This window comes from Calidris pugnax, unplaced genomic scaffold (genome assembly GCF_001431845.1).
Source record: "Calidris pugnax isolate Ruff unplaced genomic scaffold, ASM143184v1 scaffold56, whole genome shotgun sequence".
NCBI lineage: Eukaryota > Metazoa > Chordata > Aves > Charadriiformes > Scolopacidae > Calidris > Calidris pugnax.
In genome coordinates, this window is record NW_015090839.1 from 5916945 (window position 1) to 5940803 (window position 23859).

At 43.5% G+C, this 23859-nt stretch overlaps 2 protein-coding genes and 1 long non-coding RNA gene across 3 annotated transcripts; 1 reads left to right on the forward strand and 2 right to left on the reverse strand.

The window, feature by feature from the left end:
• Positions 1–2077: 2077 nt before the first annotated feature.
• COQ6 (coenzyme Q6 monooxygenase) lies at positions 2078–10810 on the reverse strand. Its single transcript, XM_014941635.1, has 12 exons — positions 10573–10810; positions 8861–8995; positions 8091–8149; positions 6900–7023; positions 6367–6497; positions 5796–5903; positions 5638–5700; positions 5224–5331; positions 4606–4808; positions 3710–3825; positions 3042–3208; positions 2078–2233 (listed from the first exon to the last, which is right to left on the reverse strand). Exons 1-12 carry the CDS (start codon positions 10808–10810, stop codon positions 2204–2206), a joined length of 1482 nt encoding a protein of 493 aa, XP_014797121.1. The 3' UTR covers positions 2078–2203.
• Positions 10811–10924: 114 nt separating this feature from the next.
• Positions 10925–19332, forward strand: FAM161B (family with sequence similarity 161 member B). The gene is made up of 9 exons (XM_014941607.1): positions 10925–10968; positions 11093–11310; positions 12425–12987; positions 14719–15056; positions 15451–15578; positions 15840–16007; positions 16496–16595; positions 17981–18111; positions 18378–19332. The coding sequence occupies exons 2-9, from the start codon at positions 11162–11164 to the stop codon at positions 18466–18468; spliced, it is 1668 nt and encodes a 555-aa protein (XP_014797093.1). The 5' UTR covers positions 10925–10968; positions 11093–11161; the 3' UTR covers positions 18469–19332.
• Positions 19333–21861: 2529 nt separating this feature from the next.
• Positions 21862–23788, reverse strand: LOC106887893. The gene is made up of 3 exons (XR_001411985.1): positions 23603–23788; positions 23049–23174; positions 21862–22492 (listed from the first exon to the last, which is right to left on the reverse strand). It is a non-coding gene; the product is annotated as an uncharacterized LOC106887893 (long non-coding RNA).
• Positions 23789–23859: the final 71 nt, after the last annotated feature.

A 23859-nucleotide genomic window follows, 5' to 3' on the forward strand; every position in this document is an offset into this window, starting at 1 on the left:
CACCTTCTCTGCAAACTGGATTTGAAAATAATTGGCGATTCCCAGAAGGGGAGGAAGTAGCACGCTCATGCCCTCACTCATCTTGCCAAGCAATTTGGAGACTTAGAAATTTGCCTTACTGTGAACATTGGTCAGCAGCGCAGGTCTGACTGTGCCTGATGAAGCTCCCCCTTCCCATATCTCAGGTTTTACAGCGCTAGGGTGCAAGGCCTGCTTGTGATTGAACAGGTTCAGTCAGCAACAGGAGTCCACGGGTCAGGGATGGAGCTACCGATACTTGTCCCACCGCTGACACCTTGCTGTTAATTCAGGCTGTTTCTTTGAAACATGAAATGTTCCTCCTACCTGTCCAAAATCTGTTTTAAGATGCGTGTTGGGAAATTCCTCAGTGTCACACCGAAGTTCTGTTCCTTCCTCACTAAGAGCTTCCGTTTGAACACAAAGTAGTTGCGGCCTCTTCTTAACCAAAAACATTTCGTATTTCCCTTCCTGGTGTTTGGCAAAACTTTGTACATGGTCTGGTCTGCACAAGGTGACTGCAAACGCATTCATTTTGTCTGTGAACAATTCTATTTGCTTTTGTATTCTCAGAGAACACAAAGCAGGATGCAGTGGTTACCAGCCAGGCCGTGTTACAGCTGAGAAGTAGCTAATTTAATAATCCAAAAGCCTTCTCTCAGTCTGAGCCAGTGCTGTGACAAACTCTTACTAGATCTCGGGGCAGAGCCACAAGCAGCGAGGCCGTGTTTGAAAGGGGAAGGGAAGGTGGGATGTTGCATGTAAGGAAGAAGCAGCAGCCTGTCTGCCAACTGAATGGACACTGGCTCTGAGGGGTACTGAAGGGTTTGGCTTTGCCTGAAGGGAGGGTGGTCAAGAACAAGACAGGTACCATGCAGAGGAACCTTCTGTTCTGTGTTCTTTGCCTCAGGACTCTGGTACCACAAACGCTAGGTGGGAGCATCTGCTTCCCAGCACCAAAGTTGCATTAAATCTGAATGCTCAGGGCCTTCCTTTGTCAGTGGCACAATTCATTAACTGAAGCAAAACTGCTGCTCTCTATCAGGGGCCTGATCCTGCAGTCATGAGAGAAACTAGAACTCTGCTCAAAGGTTTCTTTTGGAAAAAAAATGCAGAATTGAGCCCCTGCTGTTTACATCTGAACTACTCGAGGTGGGTGGGGGATCTAGAGAAGCCAGTCAAGTCCTCACACTTACCCTAGTGCAATGAGATTATTTATTAGCCTAACTAAAGCCTAAGGAGCCTTTAATGAGAAGAGTTCTACTTGCAGGCCTGATTTTTATCTCCTCCTTCGTTATGTCTTTTAGCCAGTCACTAACAGGAACCGCCTAATAGGAGTGACTGATGAAGCACAAGTAATGGCTTTCAGTTGAAACCTTATGTTTCATTCTTTTTGATGTTAATTCCTGATACTGGGCAGCCATATGTGGAAATCATGCCCATGGGCAGTGCTCGCCTCATTTTGTGAGTGTCAAATGTCTAATGCAGGAGGCTGGTGTTTGGAACCTAAGACAGAATACCTTAAATATCTATTTTAGTAATTAAAGCATTTTTAACAATATTCAAGACATTGTGGTGCAGTTTTCTTTCTAGATATTATTCTTGTCTTGCGTCTCTTTTTTATGGAGCCCTTAAGACTAGCCAGTTCATAAGAAACAACATTATTAAATAAAACATTAAGAAGAGGGCAGGGAAAAGAGTGAGAGAGAGACAGATTTCAGCTTTAAAATGTCTGCCACCATGAGTTGTCTCCCTCTGCTGAAAACTACCCCTCCTTTCTGAGTCCAGGAAGTGCTGAGAAGCCAGCAGTGACACTGCAGCTCTAGAAATCGCATCAGAGAAAACAGTAAGTAATTAACCACCAAAATTTGTAGCTGGCAGAATTCAGCACTGCATTTGCCAAAAGCCAGCTTTTTCCACCTCAGTCTTCAATTCAAAAAAGGCCCAAATTAGAAGCAGAGATAGTTCTGTGGCTGGAGACATCATGGTACAGAAGGAGAAGACCCTACGTCCTCTTGAGAAGAGCAGATGAGACAGAACTTTTGCATAAACCACTGGATGATGTACTACACATCTCAGTTTTATTGTTAAATTAAAATAACACAATCCAAAGATTCAAGTCTGTCACAGTCCTTTTAAGGGCAATGCATTCACGGGCAAACTGCTGTTCCGAACTGGCAACAGATCATTTGCTGGCAAAAGCCATGATTTGCTCCTAAAAGAGGAGAAGAAAAAGATAAGTAACTCATAAACTGGTACGAAGCATACATTCTAGAAAGCAGCTATAGTCTCCTTCCCTGTTATATTACACAGACAACAGTTCATTAGCCTTTCTAGCCAAGTGCAGAGCACCCGCCCCTGTACACTAGAAAATTAAAAAAGATGCAGTTACTGCGCCTCAGGAATTTACTGCTCTTCAACTCAGTGTCTTAATGTGACCATAATGCAAAGGAGACTGCTGGTGACTTCATTTGTGGAATCCAACATTCAAATCCAGAAATGAGGAAGCTCATTTAAGACTGAATCTCCTCACCACTGCCTTCCTCAGGTAACTTCCATTATAGAGACCCACACTTCTGCCATGAGAGAACAATTTCACAAGGCAAAACAGCACACAAACAAGTAACTCGTTTGAGCTGCACATCACGGATTCAAGTCACCTGATGTCTTATTCTTAGTGAAGATGTGACTTCATAGGACTGGTTTTCATGGTGCATTTCTGGAATGCAGTTACAGGTTCCACATTCTCATTCCATAATGAAATAAAGCCAAAGACTTCTAATGACTTCTAACCTCTAACTACAGAGTACACATAGATCCCTTGTCTTCCCCTGTGCTGCAGGAGAAAACAGTTACTACTGAGCTATCAGTTATTTAGGAACTCATCAGGATCATTCAGGACACAAAATATCTGTTTGAACAAGTTAAAATTTTCCTACCAAAAAATGTTTCATAAAAATAATCTCCACCAGGTTGCATCTGTTTCAAAGGTAGTTCAGCCCTCAGTAAAGTGAGATTCTTACTTTGACAGGAGGCAGGGCATTTGTTGCTTGCAATCCCCATGTCCTCAGCAGCACCAAGGGAGCCAGCCTTGTGGAGTAAAGCCTCTTTAGCAGATCAATAGCTGCCATCAAGGAGACGTTGTGCCTCTGACGTTCTGTCTCAAACTGTAAAAGATGTTTTAAGGAGCCTGGAAGAGATAGTTGAATGCTCCTGTTAAAACTGACTTGTCACAAACAATTGTGTATCATAGAATTGTCTAGGTTGGAAGGGACCTTGAAGATAATCTAGTCCAAACATCAATATAGTTTACATTTATATATAAATATGGTTTACATTTATATAGCCGTCTCCACTGACAACTGAAAACACAGAAAGAGAAGAAAGAAATCATTCTTCCACCAGCTAGTGGTCTTCATCTCACCGCCTCTTTAACTACCATCCTGCAGAACTTGTTTTTTCTTTAAAGCAGCTTTGAGATTTATGGGACAGAAGCTGCATTCAAGAATCTTTAACTGCTCCACAGCCAACGGACATGGGAACAGTTTTGTTTCAAAGATGTTTGTGCCTTTGAAACACGGGATAGGAGCAGGCTTAACCTGCAGCCGAGGTAACACTTGTCCTGATGTTGGAAATGAAGCCTGTAAGAGATTAATCGTCTTACTGCTGCTTTGTGGTCTTGGATCCTTACCCAGATCGCTCCCATTGAAGGCTGCTGCACTGAGGTGATGAGCTAAACATGCAATATCACCAAAGCCCAGGTTTACACCTTGTCCTGCGAGTGGGTGGACTCTGTGCGCTGCGTCCCTGGAGGAAGAGAAGACAGAAATTTATATCCCTTCTTGAAGGGGACATCATGAATACAAAGAAGAAGTGTGATATCCTTGAATAGAAACAAAATCAGGTTTTTTATGAGCAGATTTATCTGTAAAGGACAAAGCCAGACATATTGATGAGGGAGTCTTAAAGTTGGAGAAATGAAACAGAGTTCGGGTATGAAATGTAACACCATGCATTTTAACAAGCTATAAAGCACAGAATGCTCCCAAGCAGAGCAGCTCACAAGCTGGAAAGATGAAAAGTAACTGAAGTGTAACACAGCATCTAGGAATTCCTACAAGCTATCAGTGTATTGCAGCTGTGGCAAAGAAAAAAAGTACATGCAACCTTAGAATGTAAAAGATATCTTCCTATTCCTACAGATGACCATGCAAAAGCCAGAATCATTTGTTAAGTTTTGTCATTTGTGTTCAAGAAAGGTGAGTTTAAAACTCAAACTGGTACAGAGAATGGCTGCTACAGTGTTTGGGGAAGAAAAGGCCCAGCACGAGATTCTGGGTTGTTTTGCCAGACTACACAAAGCAGAAAGGGGAAATAATTATCTCACAATTTACATATCAAACACAGACAATGGTCAGAGAACTACTCATACAAAGGGACTTTGTTGGCACAAGAGCACATGGTACAAACTGGGCCTGGATAAAGTCAAATCGAAACTATAATTAACCACCTAATTTGTTGACTGGGTGTTGTTATTTCTAACCACACGCCACCAGCTCACACGAGGGCTGCCACTACGGACCTTACCCGATAAGAGCCAGGCGGTGCTGCACGTACTCCGTCGCGTGCCCCATTCCAAGAGGGAACATGGCTCTGCTCTCCGGATCTACTTTAGCCACACTCGGGGGCAGCTGACGGACCGCAGTCCCCGAGGGTTTCAGGAGGGAAATAGCAGATCGAAACATGGCCCCAGCAGTATCAATGAAGTCAGAGTGGTTTACGTTGCTCCACTGAAAAAACCCAAACAAATCTTTAGATGTTAACCCAAACTAGACATATAAAAGAACCCAGATGAAAAAAAAACTGAATGAGCTCCAAATACTGAATTTTAACCAGCTGGACAAAACTACAGAGTAGAAGAAACTATCTTCATTGTTTTAGGACATAAAAGTTTCCAACTAGGATGAGCCTACCCTTCTCACTTTGTGGAAATTTAGTTCCACTTCTGTTCCTTTCAGAACTAACCTAATTGAGCCCCAAGGGTTCATTCTTTCTTTGCTAAGTGCCTTTTTAATATTATCCTCACCGAGGAAGAACCTGAGAACGCACCTCTCCCATTACAATTCTCTAAGCTATAGAGTTCCAGTGTATTTCTCATGATTACAACAAAGTCAGCCTCACACGCGCCGTGAGGCAGATACTCACAAAGGCAGAGTTGATGCTATCCACAAAACTTTCCTCATCCATGGCGAGAAGTTCCGATGCATGTTCATGAGATGTAGACCAGACCAGAGAGCTGGCAGTGTCAGACAGCTAATTGAAGAGAATGCCAAAAATAAGTATCAAGAAAGAAACAAAAATAAACGGTAAGTGCAAAGATTTCCCCACTGCCCTGCCCCACACCACTCCCTCTGCACATCTGTCCTCCAGCCCAGCTTGCTACAACTGGGGAACACCAAGGATTAAAGTGAGAGGCAGGAGGGGAAAACAAATGCAATAACTGAAAGTCCTAAGAGACAGAACCAACACAGAAAAGCACACACAAAGTTACTGGGACAGAACAGACTAAAAACTTAAATAAAAAAATAAAAAAAATCCAGAGAGCACAGGTCATCTTACCGGAAGAAGCGCGATCGGCCCCGTGGGAAGGAACCTCTGCCATGCTACATTATTGTCTGTGGCCTAAAGAAGCAAACGGACAGTTAGAAATTAGTGACCTGAAGCACATGCTTAAGCTGTTCTGTTGCTTATGGAAGAGTCAATTTGCAGAGTTTCACCTCAGACAAATGAAGAGTTGCCACCACAGCTGACTGGTCATACCGATGCTCAATGTTCTTAATTTCAGCTTCCTTCCGGACTACAGAGTTATGGCCGTCGGCCCCAATCTGCACAACAGAGAGATACAAAGCCACCTCTTCAGAGCTCCTACGAAAGCCAATATCCCAGTCTACAAACCTCAGCCTGCACCCACACATTTTTTGTTTATTCAGGGGAAAAAAGAAAAAGAAAAAAAAAGGATGAAAAAGATTCCCCCCAAAACCAGAAGAGTGTTTTTTGTTTATTCGGGGGAAAAAAAAAGAAAAAAAAAGGAAAAAAATGAAAAAGATTCCCCCCAAAACCAGAAGAGGTGGCCCCTTCTGGTCTTGTCCAACTCAGGACAGTCTTGTTGTGTCAGGTACAGACAAGCCTATGCACCGTGTCCCGTAGCATCCTGACAGAGTTGGCCACTCACCTCACTCGAGCCCTCCACGCGGGTGGAGCGGCACACACGGAATCAGAACCAAATCCAGTGGAAAGGACTTGGGCAAGAGATGACGCCTGATCAACAGAAATAAAAAGTTTAGTTACCAGCAGCTTGGTCTGAAGTCTGCGTCCATCAGCTAACTCAATTTGGACCCAAGGGCTTGTGTCACAGCTGGGAGAGGGAAGGGGCCAGGTATACCCCACTGCTCTGCTCCCGTAGAAAACCTCCACCCGGTCTGATGGGGAACACAAAGTACTGAGGTCACAGCATGATACAGACATGGAAAAAGGAAACAGCACTACAACAGCAAAGGCCATGCGTGTCTTAATGGCACCCTAGGAGCTGACCCTACAATTCTCAAAGCAGCCTGGAAGAACAGATCTGGCCAACCCCTTGTCAGTACAAGGCCTCCTCTGGATAGAAAGTTACAGATCTTTTAATTAAGTCTATTTTTGGAGAGACTACATTTTGGAGAACTACATATGCAACTGGTTTTCTTGCTGTGTAGCCTCCGGAAGACAGATTTCTCCCTCCCCACCAATTCAAAAAGGTGCCTATGTCTCAGAGTTACACAACAGAAGGCAAGTAACTGAAAGCTCTCTGCAGGAAATAAAATATTAAAGAAGTTGTCCACTACCTGCTACTGCATCTAACTGTTTTGTGATAGCAGACATAATGACATCATTCTCCACTATGTAACCCATGTCATCTAAGCCATCTTTCTCAAAAACGATCATGGCTTCTGAACAAGCATCCCAAACCTACAAAGAAAAAACACATTAATGAAGCTACATGATAAATAAGCGCCGTTCCCTTCAGGGACTATGACTGTATCCATCTTAACAGCTAAAGGAGGCAGCAATCTTGAATTACACAACTCAAGGAAACATCCTGGATCACTGTCCATTCCCAGCTACTGAAGTACATCACATAATTCCTTTCATACAATGATCTCAAAAACTAATTGCAAAGAAAGATTTTTATCTCTACTTTCCTGCTACATCATTAAAATATAAAGCTGCCCCACCACCTTGTTGTGGGTTAACCCCGGCAGGCAGCTCAGCTCCACGTAGCCGCTCGCTCACTCCCCCACAGTGGGGTGGGGAAGAGAATTGAAAGGGTGAAAGTGCTAAAACACATGGGTTGAGATAAAGTCAGTTTAATAAGTAAAGCAAAAGCTGCATGTCTAAGCAAAGCAAAATAAGGAAATAATTCACTATTTCCCACAGTAGGCGGGTGTTCAGCCATCTCCAGGAAAACTCCGAATGCCCCCGCCTTCCTCCTCCTTTCCCCAGCTTTTATTGCTGCTGAGCATGGCGTCGTATGGTGTGGGGTACCCCTGTGGGGTCAGCTGTCCCAGCTGTGTCCCCTCTCAGCTTCTGGTGCAGCCCCAGCCCGTGCGCTGGCAGGGCAGTGTGAGAAGCAGAAGAGGCCTTGGTGCAGTGTAAGCTCTGCTCAGCAATAGCTAATACGTGCCTGTGTTATCATCGGTTTTCATCACAAATCCAAACAATAGCACCATACAAGCTACTATGAAAAAAATTAACTCTATCCCAGTCAAAACCAATACACACCGTTACCTTTATTTCCTGACCATCCCTCAATATCTACAACTTCCATTAGGAATCAGCCTTTCAGCCTGTAACATCAAGACTCTGAGGGTGGGTTTTTTGAGTAGACCACTATCCCACCAAAAAAGTAACAGGAACCATCATAATCATGACCTGCCCTTTGCCAAAGAAAAAAACCTTTGGATCATTAATGTAAATATTTCTGAGAATTCAAAGTAGACAGACACATAGTATATTTGCAGCCCTAAATAAGGCACCTGCATTCGCCGGAACGGTTTGAGTCTCAGGCTGCAGACATGATCCCAGGCACCAAAACCTAAAAGAGAAGAAAGGACACAAATACACAGAGGTGCAGGTTCACATGTGGCACTGAGACCCAAACAAAACCAAAGCTCACTCCCCACTCTCCTCCCTCCCTCACTATCAATGCCCAGACACTGCTTGCACCATCATTAGACAGGGCCAGGTCTGCCTCAATACTCCCACAGCTCCAGCATCACATTATTTTACTGTTAACACAAGCCAATAGAAAAGAAACAACAGCTTTCCGTGAAAAACGTGACTTAACAGTCAACTCTCACTGTCCTACCACTGAGCAATAAAGCAGCCACAGAAATGCACAGCCAACATTCTTTAGAACATTTCTTTCTCCATAAGGAATCAAGGCTCAAATCCCTTTAAAATGAAAATGAATCAGAAGTGAGTTACCAGACCACAGAGCACTAAGTCATGCTTCTTTTGTGAAGAACATTCCAGATGTGGCAGAGAGCACCTCACAACCCTTCACTAGCCTAACGTCACAAATATTTACAAAACAAATCAGACCAAGATACCAGAACACAGATCCCTGTTATCAAGAGAAGCCTGATGTAATCACCACAGTTCCGCGTGTAGAACACTAAGAGACAAAGGCCAATAATTCTGCTTAGGATGAAGACAACACATGCTCAAAAGGGTTTTGTTTAAACGTTAGTAAAAACAGCTCAAATAGACTGTTAAAAACGCAAACGATAGAAATTATGCTTACTGCTGAGGAGTGTTGCTGATCCTGGGGAGATGGAACTGACCCTGTTACTGTAACTGTCTGGCACGCGACCATATTCCTTCCTAGGACCGGCCTCCAGCAAAGCAATCTTCTTATCGTGGAAGTGGATATCGTGCCCTAAAATAAGCAAACGCATGCTTTGTTACAACACTCCTGCCAAAAACCTCATTTCTTACTACTTTATCATTCATGTCTATGCATTTTTGTAATAAGATGGAATAGATGCAAAACTTAACAAAGAAACCCATTTACAATCCAGGTTTTGAGGAGGCAGGGAAACTTCTGTACTTTAAAGCTTTTATGACTACAATCATGTTACTGAGACTGACAATCCTCTTGCGGTTAAAACAAGGATTAAACAATTTCTTTTTGTACAAAGTTTAGATTTTTGTACAAATCTGTGCATATTTTATTATGAAACCTCATTATTGACGTATTAACAGGTGAAATCTACAATGTTTACTCCAAGCACAGAACACATTGTTCAGAGCTTAAACATACACTCACTAACTAGAAAAAGAGATAAAAATAAATCTTCTATGACACTTATCAACTACATTTATGTTATCTTTATCCTCATATTCTGACAGTGGAATAGCACAGGCAGTTTAGACTCTTTCAGTTGAAAATAACTGAAATAAATTGAAGAGATGACTCAAGTAAAGAGTGAATCACAGTGCAGCTGAATGAGCCCCGTCTGCTGCATCTCACCGTTAGGGCTGTAGAAGTTACCAAGACCAGAAATGGTGTCCTCATAACATCCAGAGTTTACTACTGCAGCAGTCCTAATGACAGCAGTATCCTCAACGTATTTTCTAGATTAACATAATATAACCTCATCTCTTGAAAGGTTAGCCTTAGATACCATGGCTGTAGGAGATCCTTATGCTGTCTCAACTCCACTGGGGTCTTCTTTAACAATGTAAGTGCAACAATGATAAGTTCACAAGGGAAACCCTTATACTTGCAAAGCACTTATTGCTTAAGACCTTTGCTCTTTGGCTCTTCTTTGCACTTTCTTCTCTAGGCTTGTCACTATTGCACCCTTCTGAACCAACACTGCAAATAAAGCAGCAGCCAGCACTCTCAGGACCTCTAGTGATGCAAACAAATCCATTTCAACTTGGTATTCCCGTGTTTAAAATACAGGGTTAGAGAATGAAACTTGGGATCAGAAAAGCATTTTCAACTGTGACTGAAATTATCCATCAGTGATTTAAGGGTGACCATGTTTGACAGAATTCCAAGTAATGGCTACATAAACAGGGTAAGGTTCCTCACAGCCATCAGGTATCCAAACAGGCTTCTTGGAGCGCTGTCACAGGAGGATGTGGGAATAAGGAAATTCCACGGGAGGATTTTGAACGGGAAGATCCTACATGCTAACCCCGGGGTGATCTCACACTGCCACCAACAGGCACGAGCAAACACGGTCGACTCAGGAAAGCACCCACCACTCCACACGCTGACACTCCTGGGCAAACCCCCAGCTGCAAGATTTTGTGTAACTGGTCAGACAGACACCAGGGAGGGCAGCGGGGACGCAAAACCCGCCACCCGACCCCCTCAGGACACAGGGTGCAGGAGGCCCGAAGACCTCCGAGATCTCCGGGCAGGGCGGCGGGAGGGAGGCCGTGCCCGCAGCCCCCGCCGGGCCGGCGGCACCCGCGACGCCGAGAAGGTCACGGCCTTACCCAGCACGGCGGCCATGGCGCTCCCGACCATACCCCCGCCCGACACCACCACGTCGTAGAGCGGGGGAGCGGCGGCGGCGGCAGCGAGAGAGCGGAGCGGGGCCCGCGGGCCGGCCCGCAGCCGCCCACACAGCGGAGAGAGCAGCCCCCGGCCGCACACCACCGCCATCGCTGCGGAAGTGACGCCACGCCGAGCGCCTCCGAGCGGATGTCGCTGGGGGAAACCATGACAACGCATCCTCTTCCCGAGCACCAATCAGCGGGCGGCGGGTGCTTGCCCCTCTTGAATCCGATTAGCTGTTTGAGGACAACAAGGCGGGACTAGAGCGCTGCCGGCTTCGCTGATTGGCCGGAGGCGGGATGGGGCCGTTGTGGGGCTGAGGCGGCGGCCTGCAGGTGAGGGGAGCGGCCCGGGCTCGGCGATACCGGCTCCACCTCAGCCCCGGCGGCGGCGACCGGGCATGGAGGCTGGGGTCGTACCCCCGAAACCAACACTTCTCCATTTTTTTTTCTCTTCCAGGTGGCACGGCATCCCCTCAGGCCGCGTGTCCCCAACTCCTGGGTCAGGAGCGGGGAGTGGCCGGTCAGGATGGGAGGCCGCCGGTCCCCATTAGAGCCGGGCTTACCGTGCCAGGCGAAGTTAACGGGTGACCTCACGTTATCCGAAGTGGATGAGGAGCTCGAGGGTTTCAGGCGGGAGGCGGCAATTCTGCGGGAGAAGCTGTGGCAGGCTCTCAGGTAGGATGGTACCTGGCAAGGGTGGCAGAATGGCAGAGGGGAGTCCTGCTGCTGCTGGCCAGTGACAAGGCGGAGCATGAAGTCCCAAAATGCACGTATATAGTACCAAGAGGCTGGCCACAAACTTATTCACAGATGCAAGGATGGGGCCAATGGGTGCCCATGTAACTCACATTTGCATAAAACTTGAACAAATCCCACAGCTGCTTGTCAGCTAATCACGCTTAAAATTTACTAGCAGATTGCACACATTTCTATCCAGCGTCCAGTCTTCAGAGCTGTGGTGTCTCCAACATCTAGCTCTCAGACTTCTTGTCTTTCTCTGTGGTTAGTCCAGCTTGAAGTTCACTAGCAGATCAGACACACACTATCTTACAAAGGAAATAGTTTATGAAGAACAGACTGCAGCTATCACCAGGCAAGTGTATTGACCAGAAGCCTGTTTATACATGATCAGCACCTTCTGTTTCCCCCTTTTTCCTATTTTCCTGTTCTCGGTTCCACTCTGATCCACTTTAATCCTTCCTTTTACCTGCATTTATTCCTTCCCTAAATATCTCCTAAGTTTTACTCAGTTTCACAATCACCCTCAAGCATCCTGTGAGAAGTGTGCTATTTCAATGAGATCCATGATACTCTTGGGTTTTTTTCTTATTATCACAGTTATATGGTCTTATCACCTACAAAGTTTCCAACTGGATCACTTAAGAGTTGCACTAAAGCAGTTCCTTGCAATGGCCCTTCCATCAGCGTCGTAGGAATTCTGGTGTTTGGTACTGTTCGTTAGGATTTGTGCATCTGTGTGCTTAATTTATTGCCTCTGCTGAGTTTGTCTTTTACGTTGAGTAGGTATCAGCCATATATCCTTAAATCTGGAATTTTCTGGTTTACTTGTGGCCTTTCTGGCAATAGAGTGCTAGCAGCGTAAAAAATTGCATTGCAAAGCTAAGTAGGCAAAACCGCCATTTTATGCATGGAAAATGGAAAACAAGCAAAGCTCTGACAACCACCTTGGCCTGTGGTGGCTTTCTCTTAATCAACAATGTCTCCCTTCTTTTAATTCTATTTTTTTAATAATTTCCCTTATTTCCCCTTCATAATGTCTTTGTCTTAGTCACACATCTGGTAACAAAAGGCAGTCCAGTTCTTTGATCGACCTCACCTCGGACAGTACCTGGGATCAGCAAAAGCCTCACTTGTTTCCTAAATCCCGCTTGAGGCCAAAAAGCGCTTCATCTCCCTGGATTCCCTCCATCACCATCCCTCAGCCTTTCGAAATGACACTGCGGGAAGCTCGCAAAAAGTCCCAGTTGATGAAGTCATACATGTTTCTTGAACTAGACAAACAGAGAGACAAAAGGCAAAGCCAGGATGAAGCTGAATGTCAGAAACAGTTCCGGGCACAGCCTGTACCTGCCCATGTGTTTCTGCCCCTTTACCAGGAAATAATGGAGCAGAATGAGATTCGCAGGCAAATAGCAACACAGAAAAGAAAGGAGCTGCTACTTTCAACCCAGCGGCCCTTCAGTTTCCTGGAGAAGGAGGAGAAAAAGAAAGAAGCTATCAGACAAAAGTTCCTGGCAGCAGCATCCCCAAATGAGAGCTCCAAACAGAAGCAAGCCAGTAAAAAAGTTCCTAAATCTACTTATGACCCACTTCTTGGAGATAAACTCAAAGGTAAAATGCCAGGGCTCTTCCTGTAAAAACAACTCCCTGCCTGTCCCTTGCTGTGTCCGTACTGGGAGGTAGGATCATGGCCCATAGGGTGTTTTTGGAGTATAAAGCCAATATCATTACGCCCCTGGTGTTGTCTAGTCTCCTGTGTGTCGCTGGGCATTACATTTCATCTAGATTCCCTCGCAGCAGACTGTCCTAACTTCAGTAGTTTTCTAACACTGGCAGCAGCAGCAATTCTGTACCACTCCCCAGCACACATGGGTACATGGAGCTCTTCAGACAGATCTCCATACCCCTTTTGCTGCAAATCATGACAGTTTGGGAATCCTTTCCTGCACTGGATTCCATACCTTTGGTTGTGCTAAAGGGACTTGGATTATTTGTGGCACAAATGTGAAGACAGATGTAACGCCAGAAGTGCCCAAGGTCTATGCGATATCTTGGAACTGACGATTTTACTCCCACCCAAGTGATCTGTGCTGCACAGGAGCCCTAGGAGAAAACCATTTCCTGAGCCAAAATCAGGCAATTAGTTTGGTTCTAAGACATCGTGCAGTAGCCCAGTCTCTCATGCCATTCTCTGATGTTTTCAGTTACCTTCCCGCTCACTTTCCACCTTCTTATTAAGTGCTAAAACAGGAGAAGTAGGGTGCCAGGACCATTCTAGTCAGAGGGACAGACAAGGAAATTTTCCTGAATGCTGGCTTGCTTTCAGATGGCTTAAGCCCCCACAGTTCCAAGTCTGAAGTAAGGAATACAGGCTTCATGCTTGAATATAGGAACTAAACCAATCCTTGATAATCCTCATTGCATTTCTCACCCCCTTGTATTTTTTTACTGTTTGCCACTGATTTCTTCTTGAGTACATACCAGTTCACTTTTCATCAGAAAGCATTCTGTTGTGTTGTGCTAAATAGCTTAGAAAGGTAAAAGTGAGCAAACGACAAGCCATTGTTCTGTTTCTATCTGGTATATGAGAAGGGAGGAGGAACGAACATTTCATACCTCAGTCAACGCAAACTTATAAATAGACTCAAAAAAGTCTTATTTTGCAAATAGCAGTATTGATATTTTTCTAAAAGACAAAAAAATTAAAAACCCTACCGCCAACTGTTTGTCTGCATTTTCTCAAATAATTAGTGCTCAGTTTGACCCCGTACCCTGAAACACGTTCTTTCTCTTGAAAGCCTGTCATAGAAATCACAAGAGATGATCCATCCACCAAATGCTCCTTACTTAAAATCTTTTCCAATCTAGACAAACACTACAGGATTTTACACAGAAAAGCCATCCTCCATTACACGTATATTTGAACAGCCCATTTGGATCATGCAGTCCACATAAAATGACATAAAGTCCCATATGAAAAGTAGAAGCTTTATTAACCCAACACATCTGCAATGCAAAGGGCACAAGTTACCTGGTACCCCTAAGAACAAGAATGGGAGGAGAAGACCTCTTCAGTAACTTACTCTGATAAATGAAAGAGATACCTAGGGATTAATGCATAAAAGAGAGACTCTACCACGGGTTTTCTGGTATCTGATTTTTTTTCCTGGCAGGCAGAGGAGAGAGAGACTGGAAAGTGGGGAAAGAGAACATGGGATGTCTGGTCTCTCCTATATGTGTAGCTGCCATCATAAAGAAAAAATTATAGAGTTGTGCAGTGGTGATTTCACAGCCTTCTATGTCACTCATATTCTTCTCATTGCTTTGCTTTTGATTCATTAGAAGCTGAACTCTACAGAGAAATCCGCATTCAAATGAGAGCGAAGGATTTGCTTGAGAGCTCTGTAGCTCCTATAGACACTAGCAACTGTCGGAGCGAGCCTCAGTCCCGAACTGCCACTAAAACTAAGCAGGAAAGACTTGGCTTCTTGCAGGAACAAAGTTTCAGCTTCAAGCCAAGAATTAATCCAACAATACCGGATTTTGAAGGACTTTACTGGGCGTTTCAGAGGGAAGCAGTAAGGAGACAAGAAACCAAAGAGGCAACTCGTAATAAGCCATTCAAGCTCAGAACCGCCAATCTGCGCGTCAGGCAGAGGCAGGCTAATGAAAAGATAAAGGTGAGATAACTGGATATTTCTGTGGTACTGTTTCCTCCAATCAAGATGGCACTTTCTTAAATTTACAGCATTTATTTTTGGATGCTTGATGCACTGTGATCTCTGCCCTTGTCTTGGGAGTACTGCAGAACTCTAGGACAAACCAGAGAGCAAAATTCTACACAAAGAGATGAGCTATGAGAGCTAAGGCTCAGCCACCCTTCCATACTCCCAGTCACCTCTCCTTCCCCTCAGTCCCTCCCCATGTAAATCCCTACTGATGGAAAAGAGAAGAATGAGTGCATTGCCCACATACCCCAACTGTTTGCTTTGGTAGAAAAATTGCAGAGTAGATTCTGTATTATGAACAAAAACACTGAATGAAGTTTTTGTTGGGGTTTTTTTTTTTTTGCAGGATTCGCAGCAACTTTCCAAGGTTTCAGTGCAAAAAAGTCATTCTCTGACTGGACTTTCCTCTCTGTCTTCCAACACCCTCCCAGTGCATATTACAGATGCAACTAGAAAACGGGAATCTGCTATTAGGTAAGTAGAAGTTTGTCTACAAGACCGTACACCAACTAATGACCAAAGTGGAGGAAAAAAAGTTAATGTTTTCCATCATCACATCAGCTACATCAACAATACTTTTCCTAAACGTTTCTCTGTCTTCTTTCTTTACTAACTCTTGCCCTGCCTCCCAGTTGATTTTTGCTTTTCTCCTTGGGGGACTACAAAAGTGAAATTTCTCGCTAGCATGCAGTCTGGCAGTCTTAAGTGAGTCGTTACTAACTTTTTTCTATATAGATACTCCCAAGATAACAAAAAGGAAGGGGAAAAAGAAGGAATTTATTGGCTGGAGAAACAGAAGAAGAAATGTCAAGCTCTGCGAAAGTCAGTGAACAGCCGAGCAAAAGCCCTGGATCCACACAAAAGTCTGGAGGAAACACACAAGGAGAAGTCGAAACAGAACTGGTCAGTATCCTGTTCTGCACAGAAGTAACTGTTTGCTTTACTCACTGGGGATCACCAGATAATTCTTTAGGAGGAATTGGGTCTGAGAATATTCCTAGCCTAACTTTTTTGGCTGTTGCACCCATTTCACATTCATTTGGGTTTCTTGACAATTCCAAACTACTCTTTTCCTTATGGACCAGTTTCCCTTAGATTAACATTTTTAGAAACTAATTTGTACACAGAAGCCAACTGAAATGTACAATTTGGTAAAGCACACATTAAGACAAGGTTTTCTAAAAATGTGAACACTGCTGCTTTGCTTACAATCTAGTAGAAAGCTTTGCTAATGGGTCCACAGTGCCAGCAATAGCAATATTTTGCCCAGCATTTGGAACAGAGAATCACCAGAGCTATTTAAAGGACAAAACAGCTACTGAGAATTCCTTGTTCCTGATCAACTACAGTCAGAGGGAACTTGTATTAGACAGGCAACTTTTCTATTTCAGGCAAAATATGAGAGAGAGAACAAGGGAATATAGAAAGGAGCTGGAAGAAATGCAGCTGCGAGTCAAGAACAGACCATTCCTCTTTGAACAGGTCACCAAGGTAACTGGTCAAAGTTCCAGAGTGTTTCTGGGTGACAGAATAAATTGTCTTTTATTTAAGACAAGCATTAAGAAATCTAGTCTCAAGTAATTCACGGGTAAGAGGGTGCAAATGGTTGAATGGTCTCTTGACTACATTCAAAATAACACTTACAAGGCCACCCAAGTGTGATTTAAATTCCTTTCCATCACTTGAAAAACACTCAGACTTCTCCCTTGGTTGTAGAGCTTTTCCAGTCCCTGGTATACATTGCAATCAAAATACATGGTTTGATCAAAATGAAGGCCTTATCACACCAGAAATTATATGAATACCTATTCTGCACCTGAATACCATAGCCTACAGTCTAGAAATTTTAATTACTTTTTTTTTTTCCTTAAAACTCTGTCTAGTTGAACCCTTTTTCTTTAATGTCGTTTAAGTTACTTATATCACTTCCAAGCTCTGCTCTCTGGGGCTGTGTTCAGCACAGCTCATCCACCACACCTGCAAATAAATCTCTATTGCACTTGAGGTATGGATACAAACTTTACTCTCTATAAAGTTATCTTTTTTCCCCCTGGGATTTCTCTTGCAGGTGTGAGATCTGGTTAGAGACATAGTGACAATACATTGACAATATGCTGATTTAGGTTTCCTCAATAGAAAGCACCCTCCTGGGTCAGACTTTCTGTTCAGGTGAGTGGTTAATGGAAGCAGATAACACTTTTGTATGATAAATTGGTAACGTCTCTATTTGCCAGGTCAGTAAGAATTCACCAATATCAGTAACATTCACTTATGCTGAGACGAAATTTCTATCCTTCCATATAGAACACCTTAGTCTTTAGGAACTCACCAGTCCCTCTGGAAAACAGTCATCTCAGAGTATTAATTTGCAATGTTTACAGGGAGGCAGTGAAGATATAGGATCCAGGATGTTTGGTTTTCAGTTTCCTAGAGATCAGCTGATATGAAGCTATTTCAAGGTGTTCTCTGTTTATTGAACTCCACTGTGGCTAGTGCTTACAAATTACAAGCAGACATGCTGCTGGAATTTCTCACAACTCTTTTTTTGCACATATTCTCCATTTGAGTGTCAGAGTCAGGACTCGGACACAAGTATGTCAGTCTGGTAAGACTGGAGTGCTGTAGAAGCATGAGATCAAAAAGAGGAAGCAAAAAAGAACAGAAGCAGGAAAAGGTGAGCTCCGGCTTTGAGAGATGTGGGACATTCTCCTAATATTCAGTATTTTACTGTGTGGATGACAGAAATTCTGGACAGGGGCTTTGCTGTCCTCTTGTTCTCATTAGGAGTGTCAGACGTGAACTTTAAGACAACTTGACCATTCTGGAGATGCCCCATACAGTTCTATGTGCTTACTGTTTAAGTTTCGCTTTCATAGCATGATGCTCGTCAAGGAGCAGAGCGTCGCTACAGACACACCCTTCAGCAGGTTGGGCTAAGCGAAGAATTTGTAAGGAAAAAAGGGAAAGATGCCACTGACTTGCTGGAAGAAGAATCTGATGTTCACAGGTAATAAAAACAATGCAATACAGTTGTTTTGACATTGAGTAGAAATATTTTCCCTGTTCATGAAAGCATTCCAGTTTGTATTATCTAGTGTAGGCAAAATTAAATCAACTTCATTCCTCTTAATAAGCACCATGGCTTCTCTTATTAAGCACCATGGCTTCTCTATCTGAACTGCTGTGGCTGCACTCTGTTCCTTATGCATGGGGCAAAGCAGCAAGTAAACCCTGCAAAGCATTTTTGGTATTAGACAATCACTATTTCTGCAGAGTGCCCAAGCCTGAGGGTGAAAAGGACGACTGTACTGTACAGGAAGGAGAACCTCAAGAGGAACAGAGCCGAAAGGAAATGGCAACATAAGATCTAGCAGAAGAATCCATTGATCGTCTCTTGATTTTTTTTTTTTAATTCAAGATTCTTCAGGTTAATCCTCAGGAACTTTCTGGTTTAGGCTGATACCTAAGAATTGCTCTGGGGTAAGTGAGATGTGAGTACTTGGTAAAGGAAAAAAAAGACCACCTAGTATTTAGAGCATGCCTTGTCCAACCCAACAAAGCCTGCAGCCCCCCTTAGTCTTCACAAGTGTTCCCCCAGTGAGCCACTTCCCTTTCTATAACAGGCAACAAAACAAGTTAAAGAGGTTGAAGCACTATCTTTGGATAAAAGTAGATATGAAAGATTGAAGAGGTGCATCCTCTAGTGTCAGCTCCTTGTGTTCACACTGTAGAAGCACGCAGAAAAGGGAGAATGCCTTTCAGGGTGCTAAACCTTGGTTTACACATGTATGTGGTAGAATGCTTTTAAACAAAGTATAAAATCAAAGAAAAACCAAGATTTGACCTACCTTGGGAGAAGACTCAGAGGGAAGTCCTTCTCCGGTGTTAACTCTTCATTCACTCATTACCAGCTCTGCTCCTTCCTCCCACTAGGAAGAAGCAATAGTCTTTCTGTATGAAAATATCTCCCACATTTCACTATTGGAAACTGTTCTAACATCTTATCCAAGGTGGATTTGGTGGAAGAAGGATTAGGTATTACCTGTCAGCATGTTGCACTCAAATGCCTGGTGCATCTTAAATGGTATATAGTTCACACATTAGTGGTTTTCCTTTACCTGACAGTAATAATGATCTCAAAAATACAAACCCTTACCTCCTGGAATGTTTTCTGAGAATTATGATATCAAAGCACTTTGAGATTAAAAGATTTTTACATGGCTATCAATGTTTCTGCATTGTCCAGTTTCTTTATAAGTCCTCTTTTCATCACTTCTTAAATGGAAGCCGTGTCTCTTTTGCATCTTCTTTACCTCAATCCATTTCTCTTTACACTGTAACAACAAAACCTCATTGTCGAATCAGTAGTAAAACCTGTAGGAGCTACCACATTAGATAAAGATATAAAACTGAGAACATGACATTTTTGATTATAACAAAGCACTAGATCCAAGAATTTATGGCCCCAGGGTTCCAGGCTGCAGTGTTACATTTCCACAGAGATCAGTTCATGCTGATGCACAGCTGAACGCGTTGGGTTGCAGCCGTCCTCCTTCCTGACCCACAGAATCTTCAGCACATCTAAGTTTAGGCTTGTATTTTTCTGGTTTTCCTCCTTTCCCAGTGGAAGAGTTTTCCACACAATGCATCTGCTGAGTGCTGTGGCACAGGTTAAAATGCAGCCCTTCGCTAGAGAAATTTCCCAAAGGTTGGGAATACTGTTAAATGCAGCCCTTCACTAGAGAAATTTCCCAAAGGTTGGGAATACTCCCTTCACTGGAAGGGCTTTCCACACTCAGAAGGTTAAGCTGCTGGGAGGGTTCAAGGCAGGCTGTTACCAGCCTACCAGTTTGTACACAGGTTTAATGGAGCAGGACGCACAAAGGCTGCTCTTTGTCCTGTCTTGCCTGGAAAAGAGCAGTGACGTAATCATAGCATCACCGTGCCTCGTCACATTGAAAGAGGAAGGAAAGAAGATCTCTTCCATGCTCCAAGTCTGTTCTCTAAAGCCTACTGGGCTTGTATGGATATATCTGGAGCAGTGGGAATGAAATTTTAATACATACATTTTAAGGGGTTTAGTAAAATTGGTTGCTTATTTCCCTAATAATATCTGATGATGCTTGGAAAAAGAAATTTCCAAGTTTGTGAAGTGTAAAGGAAAACCTTAAGAAAGGAGGAACAAAGGCTTGACTTTAAATTAATACATGATATTATGCCATATCTCTTTAACAAATACTAAGGTGACATCCATGAATACAGTAACAGATAAATCCAACTCTTAATATTGGTCCCTAAACAGAAATTGCTGAAATGGTGATTGAAAGTAAAAGCATCAAACTAAGTAATTGAAACTCAGTAGCACCTTTCTTGCTAAACAAAGTGTCGTTCTGAAAGTAGGATTACATTTCTGTAATCCTAAAAGAGATTTGTAATCTCTCAATATATCTCAAAAATGGCATGGAAACAAGTAATTTCTAGTTTTGATCTGTAATTTTGCATTTTATGAAAATATTTTGTTATTTTTAGTTAAAAGAATTGCATTCTCTCTGTTCAGCTAACCTATAAAAATACTGTAGCAAAGAAGACATCTCACGAGAGCACTTCCCATTAACTGGTGAGATGGTAGCCAAACCACAGTGGTGTTCTATGATGGAGTGACTACATAGTGGACAAGGGAAGAGCTATGGAAGTCATCTGTCTGGACTTCTGTAAGGTCTTTGACACAGTCCCCTACAACATCCTTCTCTCTAAAATGGAGAGATACAGATTTGATGTGTGGACTGTTCAGTGGATGAGGAATTGGTTGGATGGTCGCATCCAGAGGGCAGGGGTCAACATCTGGTGCACTCACAGCCCAGAAAGCCAACTGTATTCTGTGCTGCATCAAAAGAAGCACGGCCAGCAGGTCGAGGGAGGTGATTCTGCCCCTCTGTTCTGCTCTCCAGGTGAGATTCCACCTGGAGTACTGCATCCAGCTCTGGAGCCCTCAGCATAGGAAAGACATGGACCTGTTGGCGAGAGTCCAGAGGAGGGTCCTCCTGTGAGGACAGGCTGAGAGAGTTGGAGTTGTTCAGCCTGGAGAAGAGAAGGCTGCGGGGAAACCTGATTTCAGCCTTTCAGTAGCTAAAGGGGGCTTAAAAGAAAGATGGGGACAGACTTTTTAGTAGGGTCTGTTGCAACAAGATAAGGGGTAATGGCTTTAAACTAAGAGAAGGGTAGATTAGAAGTAAGGAAGAAATTTTTTTACAATAAGGGTGGTGAAACACTGGCCCAGGTTGCCCAGAGACGTGGTGGATGCCCCACCCCTGAAAACATTCATGAGGTCAGGTTGGATGGGGCTCTGAGCAACCTGATCCAGATGTCCCCCCCATTGCAGGGGGACTAGATGACCTTTAAAGGTCCCTTCCAACCCAAACTATTCTATGATTCCATCATTCATATCAGAACCTTATTCACGGGTACCTGGTGGAGCTTCTGCAAGAACCTCCCAGTTACAATACCCTTCCTGACAGCAGCACTACCTCTACGTTCAGCACAAAGCACTCTCGTTACATAGAAGCCATTATAGGTGCATAGTATCTTTGCAAAACTCTGCATTCTTAGGAACACTAATTCTGAACAAAGTCTTTTAAATTAACAAAAATTCAAAACAACTACATGGTAGACTCATTTAAAGAGCTTGATATACCAAAAAAAACACTTTTGCAGGAAAAAAGTGACTGGGGAAGGCAGGAAAAGAACACAGCAACTGTAATTAAATGATATCAAGTTGTACATTTATTTCAGATAGTAAGTCAGCTTCTGACAGTGAGATGTATTAGAATATAGTCTCTGAAGGTAAAGGGTGGAGGAGGGCCTGTTGCTTGAGATGCCGAATGTTTGTACAGTGCCTAGCACCATGAGGTCCTGCTCCTCAGCTGGGGCCCCCGGGTGCTCCAGCAAAACAAGTGCTTTAGGCTTTAGGAGAATGGGCTGTATAAACAGTTTTGAAATGGCATTCCACGACATGGGCTAAATGACACCTAAGCAGCAGACTTCACCTTTTAAGCTCTGCAAGAGAGAAACTTGGTCCAGTAGGTCTTCTCCAACTCCAGTTGGCCCCATTCTCCATCTACCCACCTGCTCTGTGCACAGTTAAAGCAATGTTCACTCATCCCACTGCAACATGGTGAGCCTCTAGGAGAAACGATGGATCCCCCTTCAGTCACCGCAGATCAGAGGGCGGAAAAAGGAGCAGCTGGTCTCACCCTCCTCTACTCCGATGATGGACTCGGTGTCTGGCAGGTGCAGGGACTCGACACCAAGGCTGGGCTGAGAGTTCATGGAGATGAGATTCTTACTATGCACTGTAGATTCTTCCAGCAAACTGCTGCCCATCAGTGACTCTATTGTGGAAAAAAACAGGGTAAAACAGAATTCTCATGATGTAATAATACTGTAATATAAGATACAATCCCTGCCCCCCTCCAAGCCACACAGACTTCTTCCTTAGACACCTACTTTAGCTGTTCCTGCTCTTTGGGCATCCAGTGCTCCAACGGATGGTAATGCCTACATTTAGTGTTTTGAGCCTTAGTATGGCAGGATCTCATGCAGAATTGGCTTTCTCCTTAAATAATTCACATTGCATTAGAAAAACAGCTGCTTATAACAAGAATACATAACAAAGGGCACAAATTCCATGTAAAAAAATGCTAGATTCATGCTAACTTTGAAAACAATACACCTATCTGCCCCTTGACCACAATGCAGAAATACACCTTTGTCTTCTAGAAAAGGGGAGGGTGAGCAATCCATCCTCATCTCCAAGAGGAACAGTCTTTTATTCCTTACTGGCTTGTAGTCTCATATTTTCAGGACAAACACCTTCCCTTCTCTTTGACCATCCACTAAATTCCTTCCTGCACTTCTCCTGCACACAGAGTGCCCTCCCTTTCTTACCTGGCTGTTCTCGCTCTCTGCTGCCAGATGTTCCAATTCGGGAGTGATGTTTCCTCATATGCACGTTTCTGCTACCACTCTGGGAAAATGTCTTCCCACAAATTTGGCACTGGTGGGGCTTCAGTCCTTGGAGTAGAAGGGGGAAAAAGTAGCCCAAGAATTAGCAAACTAAGAATAAAGACCTCATCAACCACAAGCAAATAATACTGTTTTGAAATGGCTATTGACACCAAAAGAAAAAAAAAAAAAAGAAAAACTGCTATTTCTTGGAGAACAGTAAGCCTCCAGAACAGAAGAGGTGATGATATTTTAGAAACAATTTTAAAAATAAACTTTAAAAATGTAATTTGAATTTATAAACATAAAATTTAGAAACAAAACCAGGAGAAAGGATTAACGTATACAGGCTACAGGTGCCACAAAGAAAGTAATGAAACACTATGACCAGCAGTCCTGTAGAAACCAGGGGATTTTTCTTAAGGAAATGAAATTGAACTCCTACAATAAAGATCTTTTCTCAGATAGGTCACAGAATGTCAGATCAAGACTCTTACCTGAGTGGACAACCAAATGTTTCCGAAGGCTGGAGTATTCGGCAAAGGAGCGACCACATCCCTGTGCCTCACACAGAAAGGGTTTTTCCCCTACAAGGGAAAAGTTAAGTCCTTACATTTTGGGATCACAACTTGCTCTGATCGTCCAAGTCCTGCAGAACAGCCTGGAGATCTCTTATCCCATTCTCCCTTTTGGCCTTATAAGCAACAAATTTCAATTAAAATTATACATATGCTTCCTCAGGCTTTTAAAGCAT